The sequence below is a fragment of the Loa loa genome (assembly GCF_000183805.2).
Source record: "Loa loa unplaced genomic scaffold supercont3.138, whole genome shotgun sequence".
NCBI lineage: Eukaryota > Metazoa > Nematoda > Chromadorea > Rhabditida > Onchocercidae > Loa > Loa loa.
Genome location: NW_018108318.1, coordinates 84,870 through 107,778, shown reverse-complemented (window position 1 = coordinate 107,778; position 22,909 = coordinate 84,870). Strand labels below are relative to the sequence as shown.

Sequence of the window (22,909 nt, the reverse complement as noted above, 5' to 3'; positions counted from 1 at the left end):
AATCAGTTGAACTGTATTTTACAAATTCCATTTTCCTTTTATTTTGTTGTCTTATCATTCTCGACAAAATGTTGCACCAGGTTATTTAAACATATATATGATGTCACTGGAACAATTATTAGGACCAAATAATAGCTACAAATTAACAGCAATCTGTGGCATAGATATTTTCTCCATTGCTTTCGTTACTTTTTCTTCGAAACAATGCATTTTGCAAATTGTGACAAACAAAATGGAAGTGTCCCAGCTAAATCTCTAACCTAGTTTAACAGTTGGATTAAAGTGATGATGACGTAGACAAAACAACTTCTTTAATTGATCATATAGGATGGACCATGGACTGATTAATTCGGAAAATCCGATCAGTACTTTAATATACAATGGTGGGAAGCATTCGGTGGGAATCAGTAAAAAATGAAAACGAATAAGTGTGTTCAGTTATTATTAAATGTTATTTTCAGTTCACCAGTTCTTCAAGAAAACGTTAAAGAAATCCTTTCTTTGATTCGTTACTCTGAAAATGTTATGCGTTTTTTATGTCCATAGAATTCAGAAAATTCTGTAATTTGCACACTTCACTACGCGCATTGTTCATACTTGATTTTTTAGGCGAGATATATCAAGAAAATCAATGATAACAAATAGTAATACAGACACCGCGGTAGCTCTTGTGACACCGATGATTTCCGGGAGTAGTGATCACGATGATGCTTGTGACAGGTCGCTGCTTGTTCGGTCGATGTATGCCAGTAGTTCTGGTTCATACATAATTGAGAGAGAGCGAGAGTGTAGAAATCGTCCAAAGCCGCCTCCACCTGCTAAACCTGCAACACTTAAAAATAAAATTGCCTGTGGAGGTATTCAGTGCACCTTTCCACAAATCTCAAAGCTTGATGTTTCAACAGCCAATGAAAGTTTGCCAAAAGTTCTTTCCAATACAATTGATTCATCGAAACGAGCACGCGAAGGAAGAAAAAATCATGGAGGAAAAGTAATATCCACTTCAGAAGATACCACAACAGAATCTAGTTCATTATTCGAAACGAGGCGAATAACGGATTTATATACTGAAGAGTTTAAAAGAGTTGAATGTGAGCCGCCTATTTTGGAATCTACCGAGAGGTCAAATGCCAGGACTACAATTATCAATAAACGAACAAGTTTCATTAACGAAGAAATCAAGAAACCCAAAATGAAACCACCACCACCACCCACTCAGTCTCTTGTACATCCTTCTCACTCTGCAAGAGGTAGCAGTAAGATTGAGACTATACGGAAAAAATTAAACCTGGAGGGCATTTCCAACACTAACCAAGATAACACGCTGAATAATGTAGACGGTGATGAAAGTGCACCACCAAAAGCTCACCGATTTGAGCGCTGTCTGGACAGTTGGCATATACCCAGGTAAGTAAATATTAGTTTGTGGATCAATTCCTCTTCAAAAATATATCAAAGGGCTAACTTTAAACTTTCTTCCTTTTACCAAGTAACTCGGGGACCATAAATAAATGCGTCATTTTTTAGTTTTGTTGGACAGTCAATTTGTTGAAGTTTTACAACCTTTGCATTTGAATGCTCAAAAACCGTTAAAATAGCACGTTTTATCCAATGTCAGTAGCTTTATGATTATCAAAGCAATAATTAATTAGTTGACGTTACGTTATGTTATGTTGCAATTTCTTGAAAATGACATTATTTTAGTGTGCCATCAATACCACCACCGCTGCCACCGGTGCTCTCACCTCATGATCCCATTAACGATGCCATGTATGAAGAAATTGAGCAGTTAACCTATACTGAGGTAAAACGTGTAAATTATTTTGAATCCCGGGAATCGGATTATTTTCATACCACTAATGTCTAAATCTTTATTCTGCTTTTCAGGAAAATGGCGAAATTTACAAAACGAAGGCGATTGATGAACAAATCGATGAAGTTTTAATGCAGGAAGCAAATTATGACAAAAGGTCTGGAAATCATTTATGAAGTGGTCTTTCCATATGATGCAAAAAAGACTTTGCGACACTTGTGACCTTAACTAAAATGAGTATTTAGGTGTTATATGACTCCATCTTACATAAATAAAGGCATTTTCTAAATCTAAATAAACTAAGAAAATGTATATCTACCGGGAAGTGCGGAACCAATGAAGTCTATCGAATTTTTCCCGAAAGCAGTAGATTTTTGATGCAATATTTTTTGGTACCAAGAATTGAGAGGATATCAATAATCAAATAGCCAAATATCAAGCAGTTGCGGAGAGAACAGTTTAAAAAGCGTTTGTTGAAAGTTTTACAATAAAGCAGAGCTTCAAATTAGGCAAAGAAGTATCTTTCGAGAAGACGAATAGTCATGAAAAGAATTGTTTTAAATGTTTTTTGAATAAAAAAAAAGACAAGAAATCGATCTAAACAAGAACAACTGCTCTAGAGCGCCGTGAACATCATAATTTAGTACTTGTTGATTTCTGGGCTTCTGCATTTTTTTCTAAGAACATTAGATCAATTAGTTAGTCATCTGAAGACAGCTCTTTATATTTCAAACACCTATTCAGAATTTCCTTTCTTCAGTGGTTCATATTCTCTAAATGATGCAGAATCGTAGAATGTCAGTCTTTCCGTTTCAAGACATCCATAAAGAGATATGCAGAGACATTAATTAATAGCTATTGCAGTGGACAGAATGAATCTCTTATTCATGAAGAAGAAAATAAATTGAACGATAGTAATGATAACTGTTCCAGCAGCAACCATTTTGGGACAACGCTGCGAATGTCCGATGAGGAGAAATATTACGTGAAAAATAAAGAAGTAATTTTTATTAATTAAGTCACTCCATTAAATCGTTTGTAGGTTTTCATGTTTATTCCATGGCTTCATTTAGTCCTTTGTTTACGTTCTTATTTACTTCTATCAAACCGTTTTAGCGATTTGGGTGACTTTTTGTGGGTATTTTTTTTGTGGGTTTTTGAATGCATGTTTGCCTTCAAGATATTGCGAACATCTTTTCCTGGAAATAAATACCGATAGAGTCCCAACATACATGATGATAGAAAAATCATCGATCATCATTCGTCTTCCAAAATGCAGCGTTCGGGACGAGAACAATTCGGAAAATATTTTTTACTTGTTAACTAAAAATTACACTCCCAAATCATTGTGAAAAGCTTTGTAAAATTGGAACAATAAATCCTGAAATAAAATTTTTCAAATCAATAATTTTATTCCACAAGTTCGTGATTATCCTTTTAATCATCATTTGGAGGTAAACAAAAATTTTGTTCATACAATCGGTATCAAACCGATTATACATTACAAAAAATTTATTTTAATTTTGATTTTTTTTACCAATCGTGAAATTAAGGTGCAACCTCAATATAGAGAAGTTTTCGGAACACATTTTGAATACTATTTTTGATTGACTTTAACAATGAATGCTTTCAAAAAAATGTAAAAATTGTATGAAAAATTATATTATATGAAAATCAATTTGTGCATTATATTTTTATAAAAATTATATCAAAATGGGTGATTAAATTCCTGAGTTTTCTATAAATTCGTAGCTTTACAACTTTATAACTTTTTAGATGTACATCGATGTTGTAACCAGAAAGTCCATCATAACTTCTCGTCTAAATTTTGAAAATCTATTTTTTTTAGAGTAATTTGTGGGCAAATGAGAGAACAGTTACGATGAGAAGACCAAAAAGTGCCTTGGAATTCGATAAATTATTGCGAATTAAATCCGATATTCAATTAAATATCACGAAAAAGGTTTCTGAAATAGTCATATTTCTTTTTGAACGATGAAGGTCAGAAATAATGATTGATTGAATATACTACTCTTTACTTCCCCCGCCTCCTTTATAATTTGGCAATGTTGCTTTTGAACAAACAAGAGTTAATTTTTTCTAAAATGTAAGGTAACTTAGACTAAATGCCACGAAAATGCACTGATCATCCGATTCTAAATACATTGTCCCGGTTGTACTCAGACATAAGCATATACTTAACTCATGCACTTTACATCCCGCACAGTGGGTACGTCTTCCTCAATCAGAATCTTCAGTCGCTACTGTACATCTTTCGGATATTAGTCGGTAAAATGCGATTGGTAAAGGAAGCAACTAACTTTACTGTCCATTACATTATTGAAGATTTGTAATTGTTGTTTGTAACATTCCGACTTAGGTCAAGAAAAGATAGAGAGAACAACTGGGAAAGTATTTTGGGATGATACCCATAAAAATATTTCATTTGTCTTCTTAATTACCGCCAGATTTTTATCCTCTGCAGTCTCATTTGACATTTTAATAATACGTATATTTTACGGTCCATTATTCTTAAGATAGTCAGTGCCATCTTGTATCTCCTCAACGTGTAATTTCTTGCAGTAATTGACATAAATTCTTATTTCTTCTCGTTGGCTTCTATCCATAAGTTTTAATTTTCGATTTTTCAAGATTGCTGAAAGTAAATGACTTGGCTAGCGGATCTAACTAGCTTTCCGGAATCGCTGGAATTCATTTAAAGAAATTATTGATGAAATTATTTAAAATATCTGTAAAAGATATTCAGAATAATTATTCGGTCGATATGAAGAAAATCATTTATAGTATTTTCTTATAAGTTGTCTAAATAGCAAGTGAGTAAATTAAAGGTTGGCCAAATCAAATTCAAAGTAAGCTCAGCATCACAAGAAAGACAACGATGTAAACGTCCTTCATCGATATTATACATTGATCGAGAAAAATTTAAAAACCATAATGATGATAAAGTTCTGGCTAAAATAGACTTTCCTTTGGATGAACAATGTATTTATGGTGATGTTTGGTCCTCGGATGAAGACGATTATATTGGCGCGACTCAGCAAAAACAAGGCAATTTTTAATGAAATTAACAAAATTTGGTAAATCAGGTTGTTGCTATATATGATATTTAATGGTAGTCAGTGTACTTCTCTTCCTGAATTTCAGTACTGATTAAAAACATGTTTTTCTAAGTTATCCAATTATTAATTTTTTGCTGCTGTAGAACAAGCAAAAAATCAATCCAATGAAGTGATTAATGTTGGCATGGAAGCATCAAATGAGCCATTTTCGATGTTATCAGAAATTGACCGAGAGCTTCGTCTTAGATTTCAGACTCACGATAATCTTCCCGGTAAACCTTTGAGATTATACTTATACACCTTGAGCTGGTTATTTTCTTATATTTCTTGTTAATGAAAATAGTGGAGAGTATAAAGTCATTTTTTTGATATAGGACCATTTTAATATGAAGTGTCATTTTGTTACTAACAGATGGTAATAAATAATTAATACAAATGTTTTTTTGAGACATTGTGCTGGAATCGAAGAGGAGATCTATGAGTGCCGATCCACTGTTGCATGATGCTGCTTCGATTACAACCAAAACAGAAAATACATCTGGCGATTGCAGACATATTCAAGACTACGATGATATCAATAATCATGGATTCTGTTGTCAGACTAAAGGTGGTAAACTAAAACCATCGACTGAAGGTTATGAAACAGTTGTGAGTTTTCTTTTCGCTGAGATTTTAATCTAAAAAATATTGAACATAAAATACGATGTAGAAATTCTGTCAGAAAGCTCAGAAACCGGCATGGATTTGGAATTAACTTGAATTATGCTGAATTGGAATTTGTTTGGAAGAGAGCGTTTTAAGCTGTCGGTACATTCAGAAGTGATCTTTGGCATAAGTTGTAGATTTCATCAATTCCGCCATCACCCGAGCATAATTACCTACCGAGTACGTCATCAGGTTACACCTTAAAAGACATTGATCGGTCAATTTATACTGCGAGGTTCGTTTCTTTATCTTTTTTTCGTAATGCACAGTATTCTTCAATAATTCAAAATCTGATGGTATAGTAGCCACTCAGAAAAGTGAAGGATTTCTTACAGGATAATTCCGGACCCACAACCGCTTTATCAAATCTACATGATGGAACAGAATAGCGGGCTGATTTATGAGACAGAGGAGCAAGAAGTCACCCAACCGAATTTTATCTCCAAGGTTAAAAAAACCCTCTTGATTTTCCGATGAAATACTTCACCTTTCATGCTCATTTTCTGAAAGATTCAGATGCAACGAGTTGCTTCGACCATATCAACCGATAGCGGGCGTGGTGCAGACTGTTCTACAACCATTTCACAGCTTACGTCCAACACATCAATGAGACGTGATCGTTTGGTTGCAGGCAGCCATTTTGCTAGTCAACGGTCGTTATGGTGTGAACTTCCAGAGGTGTACCTCTTTTCTAATATTATAAAATTCACTTTTCAAGTTTCTGTCATAGTTGGTTAAAATTGTTGCATTCAATATTCAGTATGTTTTTCTTTCAAAAAACAGTCCTTAATTAGTTTCGGAAGATATACCTTTCGGAAGAGATGACTTCCTGTACTTATTATTTTGAACTTTTAGTCTTACTTTATTGAATTTATAGTTGTCCTATTCTTTTGATTAAGAATAAGGATGATGATGAAAGACTGGAATACTAGATGGTCCAGGACTGCAGCAAAAGATGAGCAGTTGCTTTGCCATTCATAGAAATTCGGTGCCAGACTAGCAGTTGATCTATTGATAATTTATCTAGGATCCAACATTTTGTTAATTTCAACAAGTCTTCAATTCAAGACTTTCCTTTAAGCCTTATTTGACTAGTTTCAGGTAAGAAATGCGGGTTTACTGGAAAGTTTGGATGAAGGTATGAAAAAACTGCAGGAAGCGTATTTTGAAGTGATTACCAGTGAAGCATCTTATCTTCGTTCAATCAATATCCTAATCACCCATTTCATGGCTGCTCCTGAAATGCTTGGTAAGCTTTTTAATTCTTTCTTAGAAATTTTACAGAAAATTGACCAGAAGAAGGTTCAATGCTTATTTAAGCAAATTTTCAGGTTCTAAAAGACCTTCATCAGTGATAACAAATGAAGAACGAAAGCAGCTTTTCAGCAATATATTCGCTGTTCGGGATTGTAGTGAGAAGTAAGAAAGCCATTGCAATATTTCATTCATTTTTTCGTTTTTTGAAATTTAAGTTTGTAAATTTCGATGACTAATTAATTAATATAAAATAGATTTTAATTTGGAAGGTTAGAAAGAAATGCTTGCACATGCAAAAAAGCACACATGTATATAATCGTTGAGAGAAAATTTGCAATCATAGTTGTAGCAAATATTCAGCCGTTCCTGAAGTTTAATCCGAACAATGCCACGATTTCTGTGCTTCCATCCAGAAAATTTGTTCTTTTTCAAGCTATTTTAAATCCTTTCTAGACTTGAGCACTACTGCTATTCTTGTCTAACCTTTCAATTTCGTCCTATGTTTTGAGTTTTTTTAAGGTTATTATCAGATTTGGAAAATAGGCTACAAGAAAGTTTGGTACTTTCCGATGTTTGTGATATTTTGTGCGATCATTTTGAAACAAATTTCGATCCATATGTTAAATATTGTTCTAATCAAGTTTATCAAGATCGAACGCTTCGAAAACTCAGGTTCGTAATTTTATGCAAAGTAAAGTCGATTTAAAAAGGAAAATGACGTGTGACCAGAATCGTATTGCGATTTCACTATCGGTTATGCTGTCATCATCTCACTATTGCCTTTGTAGATCGGGCAAAATAGGGAATGATCAAGTGGTTTTTCGAAAATTCTAAATTTTCTAATTGCAGATCCGAAAATCCTTCATTCCTCTCTTGCATTCAGCGCTTGGAAAGCGATCGTCTATGTCAAGGACTGGATATGCGTTCATTCCTGATGTTACCCATGCAGAGAGTTACTCGTTATCCACTTTTGTTGATTGCAATCCTTGAACATACACAACAAAATCCAACAAACTATCACACTGCTCAAATTGCATTGCATCTAGCCAATCATGTATGTCTGTTGCTTTGAAGCATACAAAATAACAATTTGGTCAGGGTCGAAAGGAAATACATTCAAGGTTGTGAGATTTATCTTAACCAGAAGTTTCTTTTACTACAGTGATTGATGAGAATTTTGTCGTCTCATGTAGTATACGCTCTTTGAGATGGTCTCAGTTGTGTTATAGAAGGGAATTAGAATTTATCATTGTCATTTACATAAGAGGTGATTAGATTGGCTGGTAGATTGCAAGCTAATCTGAAAACATGGAGTTACTTTAACTTTCTGACTGTTTAGTGTTTAAACAAGTTTGTCCATTTGGGGACATGCATCTAAACGGTGATGGGTCCAACCTTGTTTTGAATAAAAAGGCCATCTGTAAGTTGCTAAAAAAAGTGAAAAGAATTTTAAAATAAGTTGGACAAAACGAGCTTTTCCACTTTTCCCTTCATATTTAAATAAAAAAGTCCTTCATTCCTTTTCAAATTTTAGACTGTCAGTTGTTGTAATGAAGGTGCTCGACAAATGGAACGCACCGAGCAACTGCTGGAAATTGAACGCCGTCTCGTTTATAAATCATCTGATTTGAAGTATTTTGCTCAATTTAATGATTAATTATTTCCATATCTTTCGGAGTTCAGTTTATATTTCACACTTGTTATTACTATTACTTAAATCTGCTTCATTTCAGACGGATTCCGCTGGTTTCATCGGGACGTTACTTAGTCAAGCGTGGGTCACTTACTTGTCTGAATGAAAAGCGTTCCAAGAAGCTCTTAAATACTCGTCAACAGTTCCAAAGCATATATATTTTCCTTTTTAGTGATATTATCATGTTAACCAAGAAGAAAGTGTAGGCACTTCATCTCACTTTTCTGATTTATTCTTTTAAAATTAGTGACTTTGATCATTATCACCGATAAATTTTCACATGTCGACTTAGGAGCTATTAAAAGTATCGAAATTAAAAAGGATTTATGATATTTTTGCAATCTATTTATTCAATAACATTAAAATCCCGAAAACTTTCCCATAACTATGTGACTTTATTTTTCATCATCATTTGGTTGAATAAAGTTAGAATTGATTCCTTTAAATTCATTGCACATATTTATTTTTTCAGTAATGGAACTTACATATGCAAAGATTATTCCGCAAGGAGATTTGTCGATATTGAACCGGTTGAAATTAATGATCCCAAGGTTCGTTCTGTTGGTAGAGATTTTTTTTTTTTCAAACTCCATAAATTTTAGATTTTGAGCGCTAATTACCGGACTACAATGAGTAATCAAGAGGTCTTCATATTATCTGCAATGTTTGCTTTCATCAACTAGTTCATGTTGCATCGTTATCCCTATCAAATTTAAACGCCAGGAAATAGTAACTCATTTGCACTTCAATAATTGAATCTTCCGGGAGGTCGACGAGGATTTAGAAACTTTATTGAAGTGGTATAAATAAATTAACTGCGATCATAAAGTTTAGATTTTTTCAAAAATCCTCGATGAATTACATCATACTTATTTCGTAATATTGGATGTGATCGTATTAAGAATTTGTTATAGTTAATTGGTTTTTAAATTCGGAATTACTTTTTGCATTACATTTATGGTTTCTTCGTTGGCTCACTACTTTCCAACCATTCTCTCAATACCTTTTTAATAGCAGAATGTAATACTTTGAAACTACACGGTTGAAATTCAGTGCTGAATGTATTATTTTAGTTGTTGCAGTCCGTGACATCGCACATTCCGCTAAAGAAGCCGCATCTTTTCATTTGTACACTCATGCATAATGCGGTAGGGAAACAAGTGGAGCTTCTTTTGAATGCCGATTCCGAAACTGATCGTGAACGATGGCTGTCCGCATTAAGACCACCTGCTGTATAAATAACATTTATATTTTAGTTTCATTTATTCATATTTTTCCAAAATTGCAATGAATTCTGTCTACAATATTTTAATGGTACTTGAATTAACCGTTGCAGTGTACCAATCCAGAAGAAAAAATCTATGCTGATTGGGATTGCCCACAAGCTGTTGCCGTACATCGGTATTCCCCTGGGCAGGAAGACGAGTTGCCATTGGAGAAAGGCGATCTAATCAATATATTACGCAAAATGCCAGATGGTCATTAATCTAGTTTAATTCAATTAGTATGTAGTTAATATTTATGAAAATTGCTGAATATGAAGGAATGGAAGTATTAACAGCATTATTTCAGGTTGGTTTTACGGAGAAAAAGTTTGTGATTTTTACAGTGGCTGGTTTCCATCTTCATATGTTCAGCAGGTAATTCTTGTTTGTTAGTTGTAAATGAAAGATTAGATTACTGGAGTGAAATCTTTCCCAGGAAGAAAACATTTTTCAGAAATTCTTAATATAAGATGTCGTTAATCTAAGGAAACCAAAAATATGCATGCTATGTCACTAAACGATTTGAAGGAATTGTTTACATTTGTTTCTAATTGACTCTTATGTTTGAAATCCTCTTGTAAAAAAAAAAAAAAAAAAATTACCTCAGGTACTAAATGATCATGTTCGAGCGAAAAACTATCGGCAGCGTTTGCGCGTTATTAAGGTTGTCTTTACTATTTTTTTCTGTAAATCTGTCAGCGATTAAAGTGGAAATTTAAATACTGCTAGTCGAATAGAAATTCTAACATCTCTAAGAATATGAATATTTTTGCAAAAGTCATTCATTTCTCAGGCAGCTGCTGATTTTCGTTTCCATCAAAGACATACGAAAATAGGAGCTGAGGAAAATGTCCGCCATTTAATGGAGCGATTTCGTCGATTGAGTAACAGCAAAAGTTCGCTGAATGTTTAAAATCAAATCAGACCTATTAGAAAATGTGGTGATTGCCATCTATGACCTATTTTATATACTTTATCGATATCAAAAGGAATTTAAGAATGAAGCCAAATCGATGATATATGAGATACTATATGTTGTCAAGGGAATTTGTTCGGCAGTTTGTCTCTTGTAGTTATGAGAGTTTTAGGTAATTTAGCATTTATCTTCATTGAAGGAGATTTGTAATCTAGTCAATAGTTTATCCGCAAATGTTAGGTGATTTTAGTTATCATATCCTACCCCAAATGGATACATCGTTCTTTTTATAAAGGAATGCAAATAGCGCTGCTAGCGTATTAGTGTCATTACCAATTGGTGTTGAATTGAGAGGTCCCAAAAAGTACTGTAATTAATCGTTTCAAGATCTCTGATTATCATTTGTTCCGTATTTTTTTAAATTAAAAGAATTTTAATCACTCCCACAATTTTTTTCATAAGAGCTTACACCTTGTCTTCATATGTTTAATTTTGTTATAACTGCTGTCATTTTATATTTGTATAATCCGAGCCAGACCGGACATGACGATTTGTTAGTTTTGAGTTGACTATTAAATTAGTTATTGGTGTTATTAAATGTAAAATGGAGCGATTCAAGCGTGAAGGAGCACTTTGAAATAGTGAATGGATAGTCCCTGAAATTGGTCGTGTTTGATTGAGATATTATTTAAGTAAATATATTTCCGTTCTTACTGGTCACGTGAATATCGGTCTTCACCATTGCACCTCCAGTCCTGTTACCAAAATTTTATTTTAAAACGAGTGCTTCATGGAACTTTTGCATTGTATATTTACGTAAGTTTACGAATTTGCATAAATTTATCATTCTTTGTACTGCCTTCATTATGAATGTAACAAAAATTCAGCGTTACAGTTCTTAGCGTTACAGTTATTGTCCTTACTATTTTTCTGTTAATTTTATCGGTTTCTGTGTAAGGAAAATGTTGGGATTAAAATGTTTTGTTTTGCATTGAAGGTGGATAATGCAAATGTAAATCATGTTTTCTACGGCAAAGTCAAAAATTATCGACAACGAAATAAAATTATTTGCAAGATTAGTTAATGTTGCAGTCAAAGATCCAGTAGTTTCAGTGTTCTGGAGTTAAGCAGGGCAAATTAGCCTCACGATTTGCTATGTCTTGAGTCAAAAAAATAAAAAAAAATCTTAACGTAAAAGAAGGTTAAGATCAAACAAACATCACATATAGCAATACGATGAAATAAAGAAGAATGAAACAAATTGAATTGAAATGAGTCGCGGTTTATTCACGTCTAAAGAAACGTCGTGGCAGATTACACGAAGTTGTAAGAGTACAGTACACATAAGCAGCGAGGATAATGTTCACACACAAAAATTGTGTTGTGGTAGAGGAAATAGACATGCCAAGTTAGGCATGGCTAATTGTGGGCTGAAAAAACTTGTGTCACCTTATATTTTCATATTATTGCAATAGATTTCTAACTATTTTGTGAGAATTCAGTTTGGATTAATGGATCTTAACAAACCAATTTAAAATATTTGCCATAACTTATAATACAACTCTTTTTTCATGCCTTCCACGCAAACAACGAACACGAAAAAAGATGCAAGCCTTTTTTTTTCTAAAGTTATTCATCAACTTTCATGAAGTTTTTTCATAGTAATAACTTTGAAAAAAGAGATAACACCGTTCATTTTGACTCGTTTTTTCACGTTTGCTGTAAATACAATGTCCTTCAAGTGTGTGACTGTGTATAACAAAGTTGGAGAAATGTCTTTTTTACTTTCAAAATTTCACTTTTGATTTTAAAACAGTGAAGACTGCAATAGAAACCTATGAAAAAATTTTATAACCAGTGAGCAAAATAACAATTGCAGCAATTGCTGCCATCAAAAAAAATATTCCCATTATGCCTGACATCACCATACATGTCTTTTGCGCAGCTGTATATTTGATCTCTAAAGTATAATCTCGAGAATCTTTGAACTTCTTTTAAGAAAATTTGGATATTTGAAATATGGTGTGACCATATTGCAATTTGCTACTTCAGAATTATGGTATAGCAATATAAATTCACTGTGTATTAGCGAAGTTAAAATTGGTCTTCTCAAGTTCTCAATTTTCGTATCTATTTGATCATTTTAACCATTTTCATAATATATTGTACTGAAAATAGCACCCACCTTCTTCTTCATCTTCGTCTACCTGAATAACAATAACATTTTTGAAACAAAAACTTAAAAAAATTGAGAAGGAAATATAAGTGAGGAAAGAATTTTAAAAGAAAGTGCTGGGAAGTTATTTCCTTTCTGCATTGCTAGTTACTTCTTGCTTTTCAACCATACCTAAACTTCTCTGATGTCTAAAAATAGATTAAAAAAACTTGCGGCCAATGAATGATTTTAAAATGAAGATGTATTGGATGAATTTGCATCAACAAAACAAACAACGAACCAAAGCCTTCTTTGGTTGCTTCCCTTTTGCTGCTCCTTTAATGCCTTAAGTTACCAAAATTACTTTCGCGTAGAAAAAACTTTAATTTTGATGTTTTATTTTTACTATACGTCTCGATAATGTATATTTACAAACCTTCGCCTAAGCTAATCGAAGAACTCAGAAATCTTTTTTTTTCCTTCTTGAAATCAGTAACTCATTTTGATGACAAGAAGCAAACCTGAAGGTCCTATTTGAGCAGATCTCAATTCTGTACGATCTTGTGAAGCTTGACTTGAGAGAGCAGTTGGAAAGACTTGTTGTGGTTGAGGTGGCGGCGGTGGAAGAGCATTTGCTGGCCCCAAATCTTCGTATTTATCACCCATCTGGAACATGGATATATCCAGCTTTGTAATTCTTCAGCAACAAGATCATAAACTTTTATGTAAGTGAAATTAAAATCACTTCGAAATCACAACTCCATGTATGACAGAAAATGAATAAATGATAACCAACCAACCGCTTTTGTAGCCAATAGTAAAAGTTCTAAATTTATCTTGCTCGAAATTTATATACAATATTTAATTTTATGACAAGACTCATCCCAAATTTGCATATTAAATTTAGGAAATTAAGTAAACGAAAAAATAGAGTACAAAAAACAAGTAAGGTAAAAGAAAAGATATTGAGCAGAAAAAAATAATGAAGAGAGTAGTAAGATAGACAAAGACCCAATAAAAAAAGGGAGAAAGAAGAGAAGAGAAATGTTAAAGTTAATTTATTCCTATAAAACTTATTTTGAGGAAATCCCTTAGAAAGATCCGTTACTTTTTTATTGCTCATGAATGAGCAAGGATGCGTGAAATTTAATTTTTTCTTCACTTCACTTCCTTTCACTTTATCTTTTCTTTTGAAGTAAATGTTGTCTCCGCAGTGTATATGTTTACTTATAAAATAAATGAGGCCTGGTTCTTTGTCCAATCCTTTTCATATCCATTTCTTCCCGTTGAGACTCTCTTGTTTGCTTTAATTTTAAATAATTTCGAAGTAAGATAGTATTAGTACCTTTACCTTTCACTAATTATTCCTTCACTATTTTTGCATTCTTTGAAAAGTTCGTGTTGTCTGAAATTTAATAAATAAAATATTATTGATACGAACAAATGAATCGTGCGATGATTAATTTTAACAAGTGATATACAAAAATGACAAAAATTTTGAGAACTTAGTTTTCTTCGAAATTTTGAATTTCTAAAAATAGAAAGTTTTCTGAAGAAAAAAATAAAAAGAAAAAGGCTTTCCTGAAAAATGAAAAAGGAAATGAAAAGTTCTCAGAAGTTTTCAAACTATCTGATAATGAATCCATCAGTTTGAAAACTTGTTAATACTTCGCAGGAAAGATTTCAAATAAGCTTTTTATACTCAGTGTTCTAGCAATATTATTCCTAACGCTTTTGCACATAATTTACTTTTTTCTTTTAATTTATTTTACATTTAAAATTTATGCATTAAAATTCATCTCTAAAATATGCTGTAAAATGTTATTAACAACGTATAAAAAGGAGCTGCTTATGATAAGAAAAAAAGTGTGCTTCTGATTTCTCCTAACCGTTAACATTAAGTTTTATCGAAATCTCGGATTTGAATGACAGAATTTTGGGATAGAATCGAATCTATTTCTATAGATAGGTATGAACCATAATTTACCTGGCTAATAAAACTTGTAATTAAAAAAACGCTATTTTGTTGAATCATTGGAAATCGCAATTTTCCAACATCTGAAGCTAATTGGATTTAATTTATGTGATGTATTTAACTTCCCTACACAAACTATTGCTTTCATTTTTTTTAAATTACATTATTTACTTATTTTTTATTTGAATTAGAGATTTTATGTAAAGCATGCAATACAATATGAGATGGAAATTATAACCCATCAATTGCTTTGCTACTTGAAATTATCGCTCTTCAAATCAAGCAATTCATTATTTTTGGAATTAATATCAAAGTTTCGATTTTTATATTTTTTAATTTTGGGGTGGAATTGAATTTTTCTTTGTAGATAAATATAAATTATGAAATTGTAATTTATTTAACCATTAAAATGTGTTTTATTAATAATCAAAACAAATAATAATGGGTCGAACTTGCCTAACTGATTTCCATGGCATGCGACTTACTCGTGATAAGTAATAGTTTCTGTAAATAAATATATTCATATAATTTTTGCGACAGGCATAAATATCATTACCTTACAGTTAATAATAATTTATATTTATCTACACAGAATAATTATTATTATTTAATCTATTAATTATTGACACATCAATTTATATACATTCATTAGTTTATGCTCCCAAGACACGTTAGAACTTCCTCTAAGCTCATTTTTCACTTTCCCCTTCTCTACTTTTTCCATTTTTATATCTGATTCACCATGGTTATTGGAATCTCTAAGCATTGTCTGTCCCGTTGTTATTCGTAAATGAAAAGCGGAAATATCCCTTTTTGATTCGTCGAATATTGAGGGCAAAGAGGATAGTATCCATTAAATAAGAAAGGGAAGGCATTTAATTACTTGAACTGAATTACACCCTTTCATATTCCTCTTTGAAGTAACTTTATATAACAACTTTGAATAGCTTATTAACGTTTTCTATCACATCACTAACACTTACTTTACGACTAAAGTGTATGTAATTTGATAAGTTTATCTAACCTTTAATTATTCCTTAGTTAAAAATTTTCTAGATAAGCCAACTGTCGTTTGAAATTGGCTGTAAATTTCAGAGCAGTTGGTATTTCTTTTGCTATCTTTAACTTCATAACGGGACGAAATGTCAAAATTGACATTGCAAAAAATTGGTATTTATTTTCTCCCATGGTTATTCTCGATCGTTGTAAACTGCTCAACAGCTACAGTAAGTTTTTCTGCTTATTTTAACATAGAATTTCTTCCACAATGATCCTCGATATTGAGCACTGCCCAACACTTAATATGTTGATGGAATATAGTTCGTCAAAATGGTACAAATTAATTCTGGAAACCTTAAAGATAGGGCATAGATTGTTAATCTTCAGGTATAACAAGTTCTTAATTCCTAATTATTGCTCCTCATTATATTTAGAGAATAGAATAGAATAACAAGTAATAACTCTCATCCTAAAATAGGACTTATTTCTTACCAAAGAAGATTCAAATAAGTGCTTGAACAAGTTAGTCGGTTAAAACAGTTTTAATCAAAGCTTATTTCGATTTTTTAAGAAAGCGACATATTTCCTGCAAGAATTCTAACAATCCATGTAGCAATTCAGGTTTTAAACAGATTTTATCACTCTGGTAACGACGACATGGTTGACAATGGCGCTCCACAATGGTTCTTCGCCAATCCAGCACTTATAATCGCCAAAAAGCAAATGAGTGAACGAGTTGTTAATTCACTGCTAAGAAATGCATGGATTGGTTAATTTGCAAGCTCTTCCAGGTTTGAATCATAAATTTGCATTGAGTTGCTTTCAACTAATGATGTAAACGTTCGAATGCAATTACTAGTTCAATATTCACTCCTTTTTACTATGTAAACATGCATGAGACACAATCTTTCTGTTTTTATTGAACACCAGTAATTTGCATGTTTATGTAACATTATCTGAATGACATCTATTCGAGATTCTGGAAGTCAAAAATCCTGAAAGTCACTTGTCTATATTTTTTTCTTGCTAAAAATTCAAGTTTCTTTCACCAAATTCAAGACACGTTTTAGATTTTTGAACACCTACGGACAAACGATAGAGTCGAGAAATTTTAAACCTCTGTTCATTGGAATATTACAACTTTCTAATCACCAGAATAGGACAGCTTTTTAGTCCAGCCAGTAAATAGCACAGCCACCAAATTTAATAAAAAAAGATTTGAAATCCAGCCTGAATTTCTGGACAGATATCTTGTACGCCAACATATAAGTAGATACAAATGATTTCTGTCCCACATTCCCGGCATTCCATCCCGTAATAAAAGTTGCTATCCCATGATACTGTTAGGTTATTCCAAACTCCTCAAATTCTTCTATTTTAGAAGTCATCAAGAATTCCTACAATAATTTGTTGAAACAATCAAATATAGAAATTTTTTCAATGAAGATCAAATTTTTAGGAAAAATGCGAGTCAGACAAGAAACAACTCTTACAGTACCACGCTAAATGATATAAATGTCATGTCTTCATTAATCAAAAAATATTGATAGTTTCCTGATTGGTGTCATCAAAAAAGCCCCTCTCGATTTTCTTGAATTTGACACTGCAAGGAAGTAATTTCTGCTTTCGCACAAAGGATTTGTAGTTGAGCCTTATCTTTCTCGCTTTGTTTCACTTTCTGATCAGTCAAGACTAATTGAATGCGAAGCTCAGATATATGACGTTGACACTATAACTTTAGAAAACTAAAACTGGAGGAAGACATGAAGAATTTGAAAAATCAGTGCATAGTTTGGCCCAACCTCTTAAAAGTTAATATTTATTGGACTAAACGTAAACTTTTCTTTCCCAGGTTAAAAATGAATAATTCAGAGGTCGGAAAACCTTTACAATCCTACTCTGAAATCAAATTTGGAATTTAGTTTCAAAAAGTTCAAATGTTTTCGAAGAAATATGCTTACCACATTTAGTTTGTCTCGCAGTAACTGTATCTTGTTTTCTGTAGTCTTCAGTTCATTTTGCAGGTCGATGATGTAATCAGTATCAGCAGAGACGGATGGAGTGCTATGCGAGGTCACATACTTAATTTTCAGAAGAATTTTGAACTTCAAATAAAATTAAATAATTTTTCTGTATTAACTCTTTGGACGGGTGAATCCTGCACGAGAATAGCAAAGAATATTTTGGATGATTTGATAAGATTGAATGAATTAAATATGAGCACTTACTTAATTTTTTTTCCACCTTCGAACAAGCGTTTCGTGTCGTAAAATTCATCGCACAAATAGAGCAATCGATCTCGGAACTTATTTATAATTTCATGATTTTTTCTAGACCTTAAATTAGGAGTCTTAGCACCGTCTAAGAAGTCTGCAAAAGGTTCTCAACTAATAAGGAACATTTTTGAAAGTTACAAAGTGCAAGAGGAAATGGTTTCGATTCGCTAAAAAAGATAATGAAAAATGAAGAGGATTGTATTACTCTAATGCGCTAATTGAATAAGGGCTAGACTAAATCTGTTTTGTAGCAGAGTATTTTAGCATATAATAAGAAGTCCCACACGACAGCAATTTGTTCCGTTCCAATCGAACTTAATAAGTAGAAATCATTTCTTGCAAGTCCAGCAGAATTGAGAAAATGACGAACCTGATTTTAGCGTAAGCAATTTGCTTTTTCAGACAATTAATAGAATTGTTGATTTTTACCATTTCACGGTCCTTAGCGACGAATTCATGTTTCTCTTGGGAAAAGTATTTCAACATACTTCTGGTGAATTTTTTAGTTGAGAAATGCAAAGTAAATGAATCAATTCTGCAATAATGAAAGTTATATTTTTGGAAAACATTTGTTCTAACAAGAATTCACAATAGATAGCGATGAGAACTGGAGGGGAAGGTTAGAAAGTATTAACATTTTGTATCGCTTTCCCAGTAAACCTCCATGAAAAGTGCTTCGTTCATTTTCGAAAGTTATCAGGAAGAAAAAAAAGCGACTGTATGCGAGGACTTTAAACAACACATCACAGAGATAGGGAAAGTAGTGGGCAGAATATCGGGAGATAATAACGTCCATTATATAAACCGTTCAGAAGTTAGCATGATCTAAAGAAACTGCTTTCTCGCTACTGGTAGTATCATGCAGAATGGAAAAGTCAATATGATCAAGTTTTAAGATGAATAAATACCAAAATGAGTGCAATGTAGGACCTAGTATCATGCAGAATGGAAAAGTCAATATGATCAAGTTTTAAGATGAATAAATACCAAAATGAGTGCAATGTAGGACCTAATCCTTTGCTAAAAGCATAATTACTCTGTTTCACGTAATCAAAACACTGCCAAGATATTGTATAATGCTTCGCTGTTGTCATGTATCGGTGCGGTTCCATTTCCTCTGGTGACATCAATACCAAATGACACTAAAAGTTAATCTCAATGCAAGGTTCCTGATCTGCTACTCAGACTAGTGATGAAACATATTCACTACAGTGTATGCTACAGTGTATACTGAAAATAATTTACGAAATAACAAGATGTAATTATGTTTGAAAACTTCGCTACAACTGTAATTATCAGTTGAAACCTTAATATTTCAGTTTTATTCCAAACTTCACTCCAACGATTATATTATGTTTAAGATTATATTGAGCTTTTGAGCTCATATTTTTGAAAAATGAGTGCAATAAACTTCAAGAGAAATTTTATTGTTGGCTTATTTCAATTAAGGGAATTTGTAAAACAATTATATGAAATGGTCAGGTGGGTAATCACTTTTTTTACAAAATTTAGATTAAAGGAAACCAAAATAACTTTTGGAACAATTCAAAAGCAAAACAGAAATTTATAAATCATCAAAAAAAAAATACAAAGCCAGAATAAATATATCTGCTTTGCTAAAAAAAGAATTTTTCATAATCTAAGAAAATATCATTAAAATACGAATCGCAATTGAGAATAGAAATTTTTTGTAGAAGATTAAAATAAAAAGGATGACTGTGAAAGGGACCGAAGGATATATCCTCATCATAATTTGATATACTTTAAAAAAGCACTAAAAGCTTGGAAATAATTTGCATAAATGAGGACAATTTGGCGAATACGACAGTAAAGTGATGGAATTGAAAAATAATAACCAGACAATAGCAATAAAATGACAAAAAAAAAAAACTCGTTTCATGTTACAAAACTTTTTTCAATACGAAGTGGTAAGAAATTTCCGGACATGCAATTATTTTTTTAAAAAATGAATGGCTTTGATGAAAGTGATCTTGCTTGTTTATGTCAATTCCAATAGAAAGGAATAAAAAGTAAGGTGAAATCAAATAAAATCTCTGAAAGCCAACTCATAAATCAAAGGAACTACGAAAAATCCTATAATGGCGAATTGTCTTTAAAAAACTTTTCCCGTAATTCATAGATAACTTGAATCTTTGGAACGCTACTGGATAAATAAAACGTAATTTCACCTGAGTTGTGGCGAAAAAAAATGTGTCTAAAACTGTTCTAAGATCTCTGAAGTTTCCTAAAACATACTTCAAAAACAAAAATTACGGAAGACAATGCTGTGAAAATCTATTGATAATCACTAGCATCTTCATTTATTTCTGATTTTTGATAGGTTCTGTGAAATTACACAATACAACAATTATGGCAAATGTTAAAGATGTCCGCCATTTTTCGCTTCCATAACTTCTGGATGACAGGAAAATTAGCATGAAATTAGCTTCCCCAGCTCTAAATTGATGGAAAAGAAATGAATGTTTGAACACTCATTTTATCCACAATTACTTAACTGCAATTATATTATCTGCTAGTTAATATTTGGAATGTCGTTCATCATCAACACCCAAGACATCATCGTTGTCATTTCTGTCCAAAAAGTATAACTGAGTTACTTTCAATGATATTGTGCCACGTATCTTTAAAAGAATAGTGAAAACGAAATTTATTTTTGCCAACACAGTTTTTGCCAAATTAGGATTAGGAGACTCTAAGAATTAGGATTGCGATTGAGAGATTAAGGATAGAAAAGCATTTGATGGAAGTTTCTAAAGTACAAGATTTGAAATAGAATTTTACAGATGAGAAAAAAGGCAATACGATATTTGTGATGTGTGAAGGCTGAAATGTCTCAAAAAAAAATTTCCCCAATTTCTGTTTGATGTCGCTTCCACTATTACGACCATCTGAACCGCTGACCTTAAGTGACATTACAGGAATACATAGTCTGCAGCTATAAAACACATAGCCTGTAGCTAGTGCAGCTATAAATTATATTAAGTTTAAGAATTAGAGAAATAAACGGATAGATTACTCAAGTTTTTTGGCAAGACAGTGTGCATTTTGCTAATGTCCAGCACTAAGTATAGACGTATGAACTCAAACTCAAAGTAACTTAAAGTAAAAAGAGCTCAGCAAGTTAAAAAACTCAACCGCCCAGCTAACTCATAGTTAACTTTGATTGATTCTCAAAGAGTTTAAATATAAATTTTTGCGAAGATACCACTCTTCACAAATAAAAGTAAAAACTTAAGTGTTACTACTAAAAGCGAAGTTTCGGAAGGTCAAATTCGCGACACCAATTCAAATGATGACAGTGATACCTATACGAAAACAAAGCATATGCAAGTTAATCGTAATTTGGTTTTACAGTGCTTGCTTTACAAACTGTAAAATTATGCGGCAATCTAAATCGGGTCATGAAACATAAATTGAACACGGACGGCGAATTTTTAAAGAAATTCATTAAAGATGTAATCTTTACCCGTCTAATTAATCGGTTTTCTTAATCACTTCGCACCACTACAATACATCGAGTATATCGAAATATTAAAATATATCAAAATATTCCTGTCTACAAATAGAAATATTCCGATTTTGTTTTTGTAGAAATAATCCAAACCAATGAATGACGAAAATCAAAAAATGAAAATATGGCGCTTTTTTGCCCCGATGAAAGCTCACAAAAACATCTACATCATAATATGCAAAAATTTGGCATCGATATAATTTGACGAATGTTTGATAACGCAAATACAACATTTGGATTTTTTGGATATACAAGGACAACACCCAATCCTTTTATTTCTACATTTCATCCAGCTCCATTAACACTATCAGCAAATTGCAGTAAGCTAGCAGAACAATAATCAGTAATGAGGATTTATAGAAGTAATAATAGCCAAAGCGTTTATAATAAATTACCAATTTGTATTCCTGAAAGGGTAAATAGATACTATGAGGGAATGACTGTCAAGTTTGAAAGGGCAGAAATTAAAGGAGTCAAGCTCTTCCACATGGATTTTTCTAATATTTCTTCAAGTTCTTTAGTTGGCGTTTATCTGAGATATGAATTACGAATTTCTTTTCCTCTAGCATTCTTCAGGAATAAGTAATAATGGCTTCGTTGTACTTATTTTATCAAAAAGAAAGCCTGCCTTTCTTGGGAAATTGTTTTTCTGTTGATCGTTTTTCGGTGATACAGATTTATTCAGGGTGTAATATTGTTCTTGCACAATATTACTAGTTAACAACAAGAAAAAGGGTATAAAATAGGTATGTATATAACACGATGAATTGGTTAGCAATGATAAACGAGTTATAAAAAAAGCAAGTAATATGATCAACTAGCAAACTTCTTGTCGTTCCCTTGGACAATAATTTGACTGTCGGTTAGTTGATAGGTCGTTGAGTTAGGAATACGTTACGGGAATGTATTTAGTGAATAGAAGAATATCGTAGTTTGTTGTGCAATGGTGGCGGATATGCGAAGATATCGTTGGTTGTGGGTTACCCGCGGGATAAGCGATGAGGATGTATTGTCTGCTCGATTGTAAAAGTGAACTCAACTGTCTGTCTCGAGATTTTTTCATATATATACATATAGGAGGAGCTTTGTAAGCTCCATCGGGGCTATCATAGAGGTATGGCTACCCTTTGGCACTGTCCATTGTGTAGGTACTGAGACGTTTTTGTTTACGCTTTCCATTGTTAGCTTATATCCTCTTCATTGCTTTAATTTTACTTACAAGATTTCGACACCCCGTGTTGTG

The 22,909-nt window shown here is 32.5% G+C and overlaps 5 protein-coding genes across 5 annotated transcripts; 3 read left to right on the top strand and 2 right to left on the bottom strand.

Annotated features, from left to right (window-relative positions):
- Positions 1 to 631: 631 nt before the first annotated feature.
- Positions 632 to 4,893, top strand: LOAG_17846 (hypothetical protein; the record flags this gene model as incomplete). The annotated part of the gene is made up of 6 exons (XM_020450510.1): positions 632 to 1,407; positions 1,705 to 1,804; positions 1,888 to 1,970; positions 2,678 to 2,813; positions 3,663 to 3,776; positions 4,663 to 4,893. 6 exons carry the CDS (start codon positions 632 to 634, stop codon positions 4,891 to 4,893), a joined length of 1,440 nt encoding a protein of 479 aa, XP_020305803.1.
- A 184-nt stretch (positions 4,894 to 5,077) lies between these two features.
- Positions 5,078 to 10,872, top strand: LOAG_17845 (variant SH3 domain-containing protein; the record flags this gene model as incomplete). Its single annotated transcript, XM_003138525.2, has 17 exons — positions 5,078 to 5,165; positions 5,342 to 5,541; positions 5,736 to 5,833; positions 5,934 to 6,045; positions 6,115 to 6,276; positions 6,700 to 6,847; positions 6,930 to 7,017; positions 7,375 to 7,527; positions 7,705 to 7,909; positions 8,390 to 8,487; positions 8,589 to 8,750; positions 9,021 to 9,099; positions 9,631 to 9,780; positions 9,885 to 10,026; positions 10,121 to 10,188; positions 10,421 to 10,477; positions 10,607 to 10,872. 17 exons carry the CDS (start codon positions 5,078 to 5,080, stop codon positions 10,724 to 10,726), a joined length of 2,130 nt encoding a protein of 709 aa, XP_003138573.2. The 3' UTR covers positions 10,727 to 10,872.
- A 2,292-nt stretch (positions 10,873 to 13,164) lies between these two features.
- Positions 13,165 to 13,550, bottom strand: LOAG_02987 (hypothetical protein; the record flags this gene model as incomplete). The annotated part of the gene is made up of 2 exons (XM_003138524.1): positions 13,165 to 13,229; positions 13,406 to 13,550. The coding sequence occupies 2 exons, from the start codon at positions 13,548 to 13,550 to the stop codon at positions 13,165 to 13,167; spliced, it is 210 nt and encodes a 69-aa protein (XP_003138572.1).
- A 2,398-nt stretch (positions 13,551 to 15,948) lies between these two features.
- Positions 15,949 to 18,080, top strand: LOAG_17844 (hypothetical protein). Its single transcript, XM_020450509.1, has 3 exons — positions 15,949 to 16,085; positions 16,480 to 16,649; positions 17,883 to 18,080. The coding sequence occupies exons 1-2, from the start codon at positions 16,002 to 16,004 to the stop codon at positions 16,630 to 16,632; spliced, it is 237 nt and encodes a 78-aa protein (XP_020305802.1). The 5' UTR covers positions 15,949 to 16,001; the 3' UTR covers positions 16,633 to 16,649; positions 17,883 to 18,080.
- On the bottom strand, positions 17,426 to 18,620 carry LOAG_02986 (hypothetical protein; the record flags this gene model as incomplete). Its single annotated transcript, XM_003138523.1, has 4 exons — positions 17,426 to 17,587; positions 17,820 to 17,922; positions 18,087 to 18,194; positions 18,505 to 18,620. The coding sequence occupies 4 exons, from the start codon at positions 18,618 to 18,620 to the stop codon at positions 17,426 to 17,428; spliced, it is 489 nt and encodes a 162-aa protein (XP_003138571.1).
- Between the last annotated feature and the right edge of the window lie 4,289 nt (positions 18,621 to 22,909).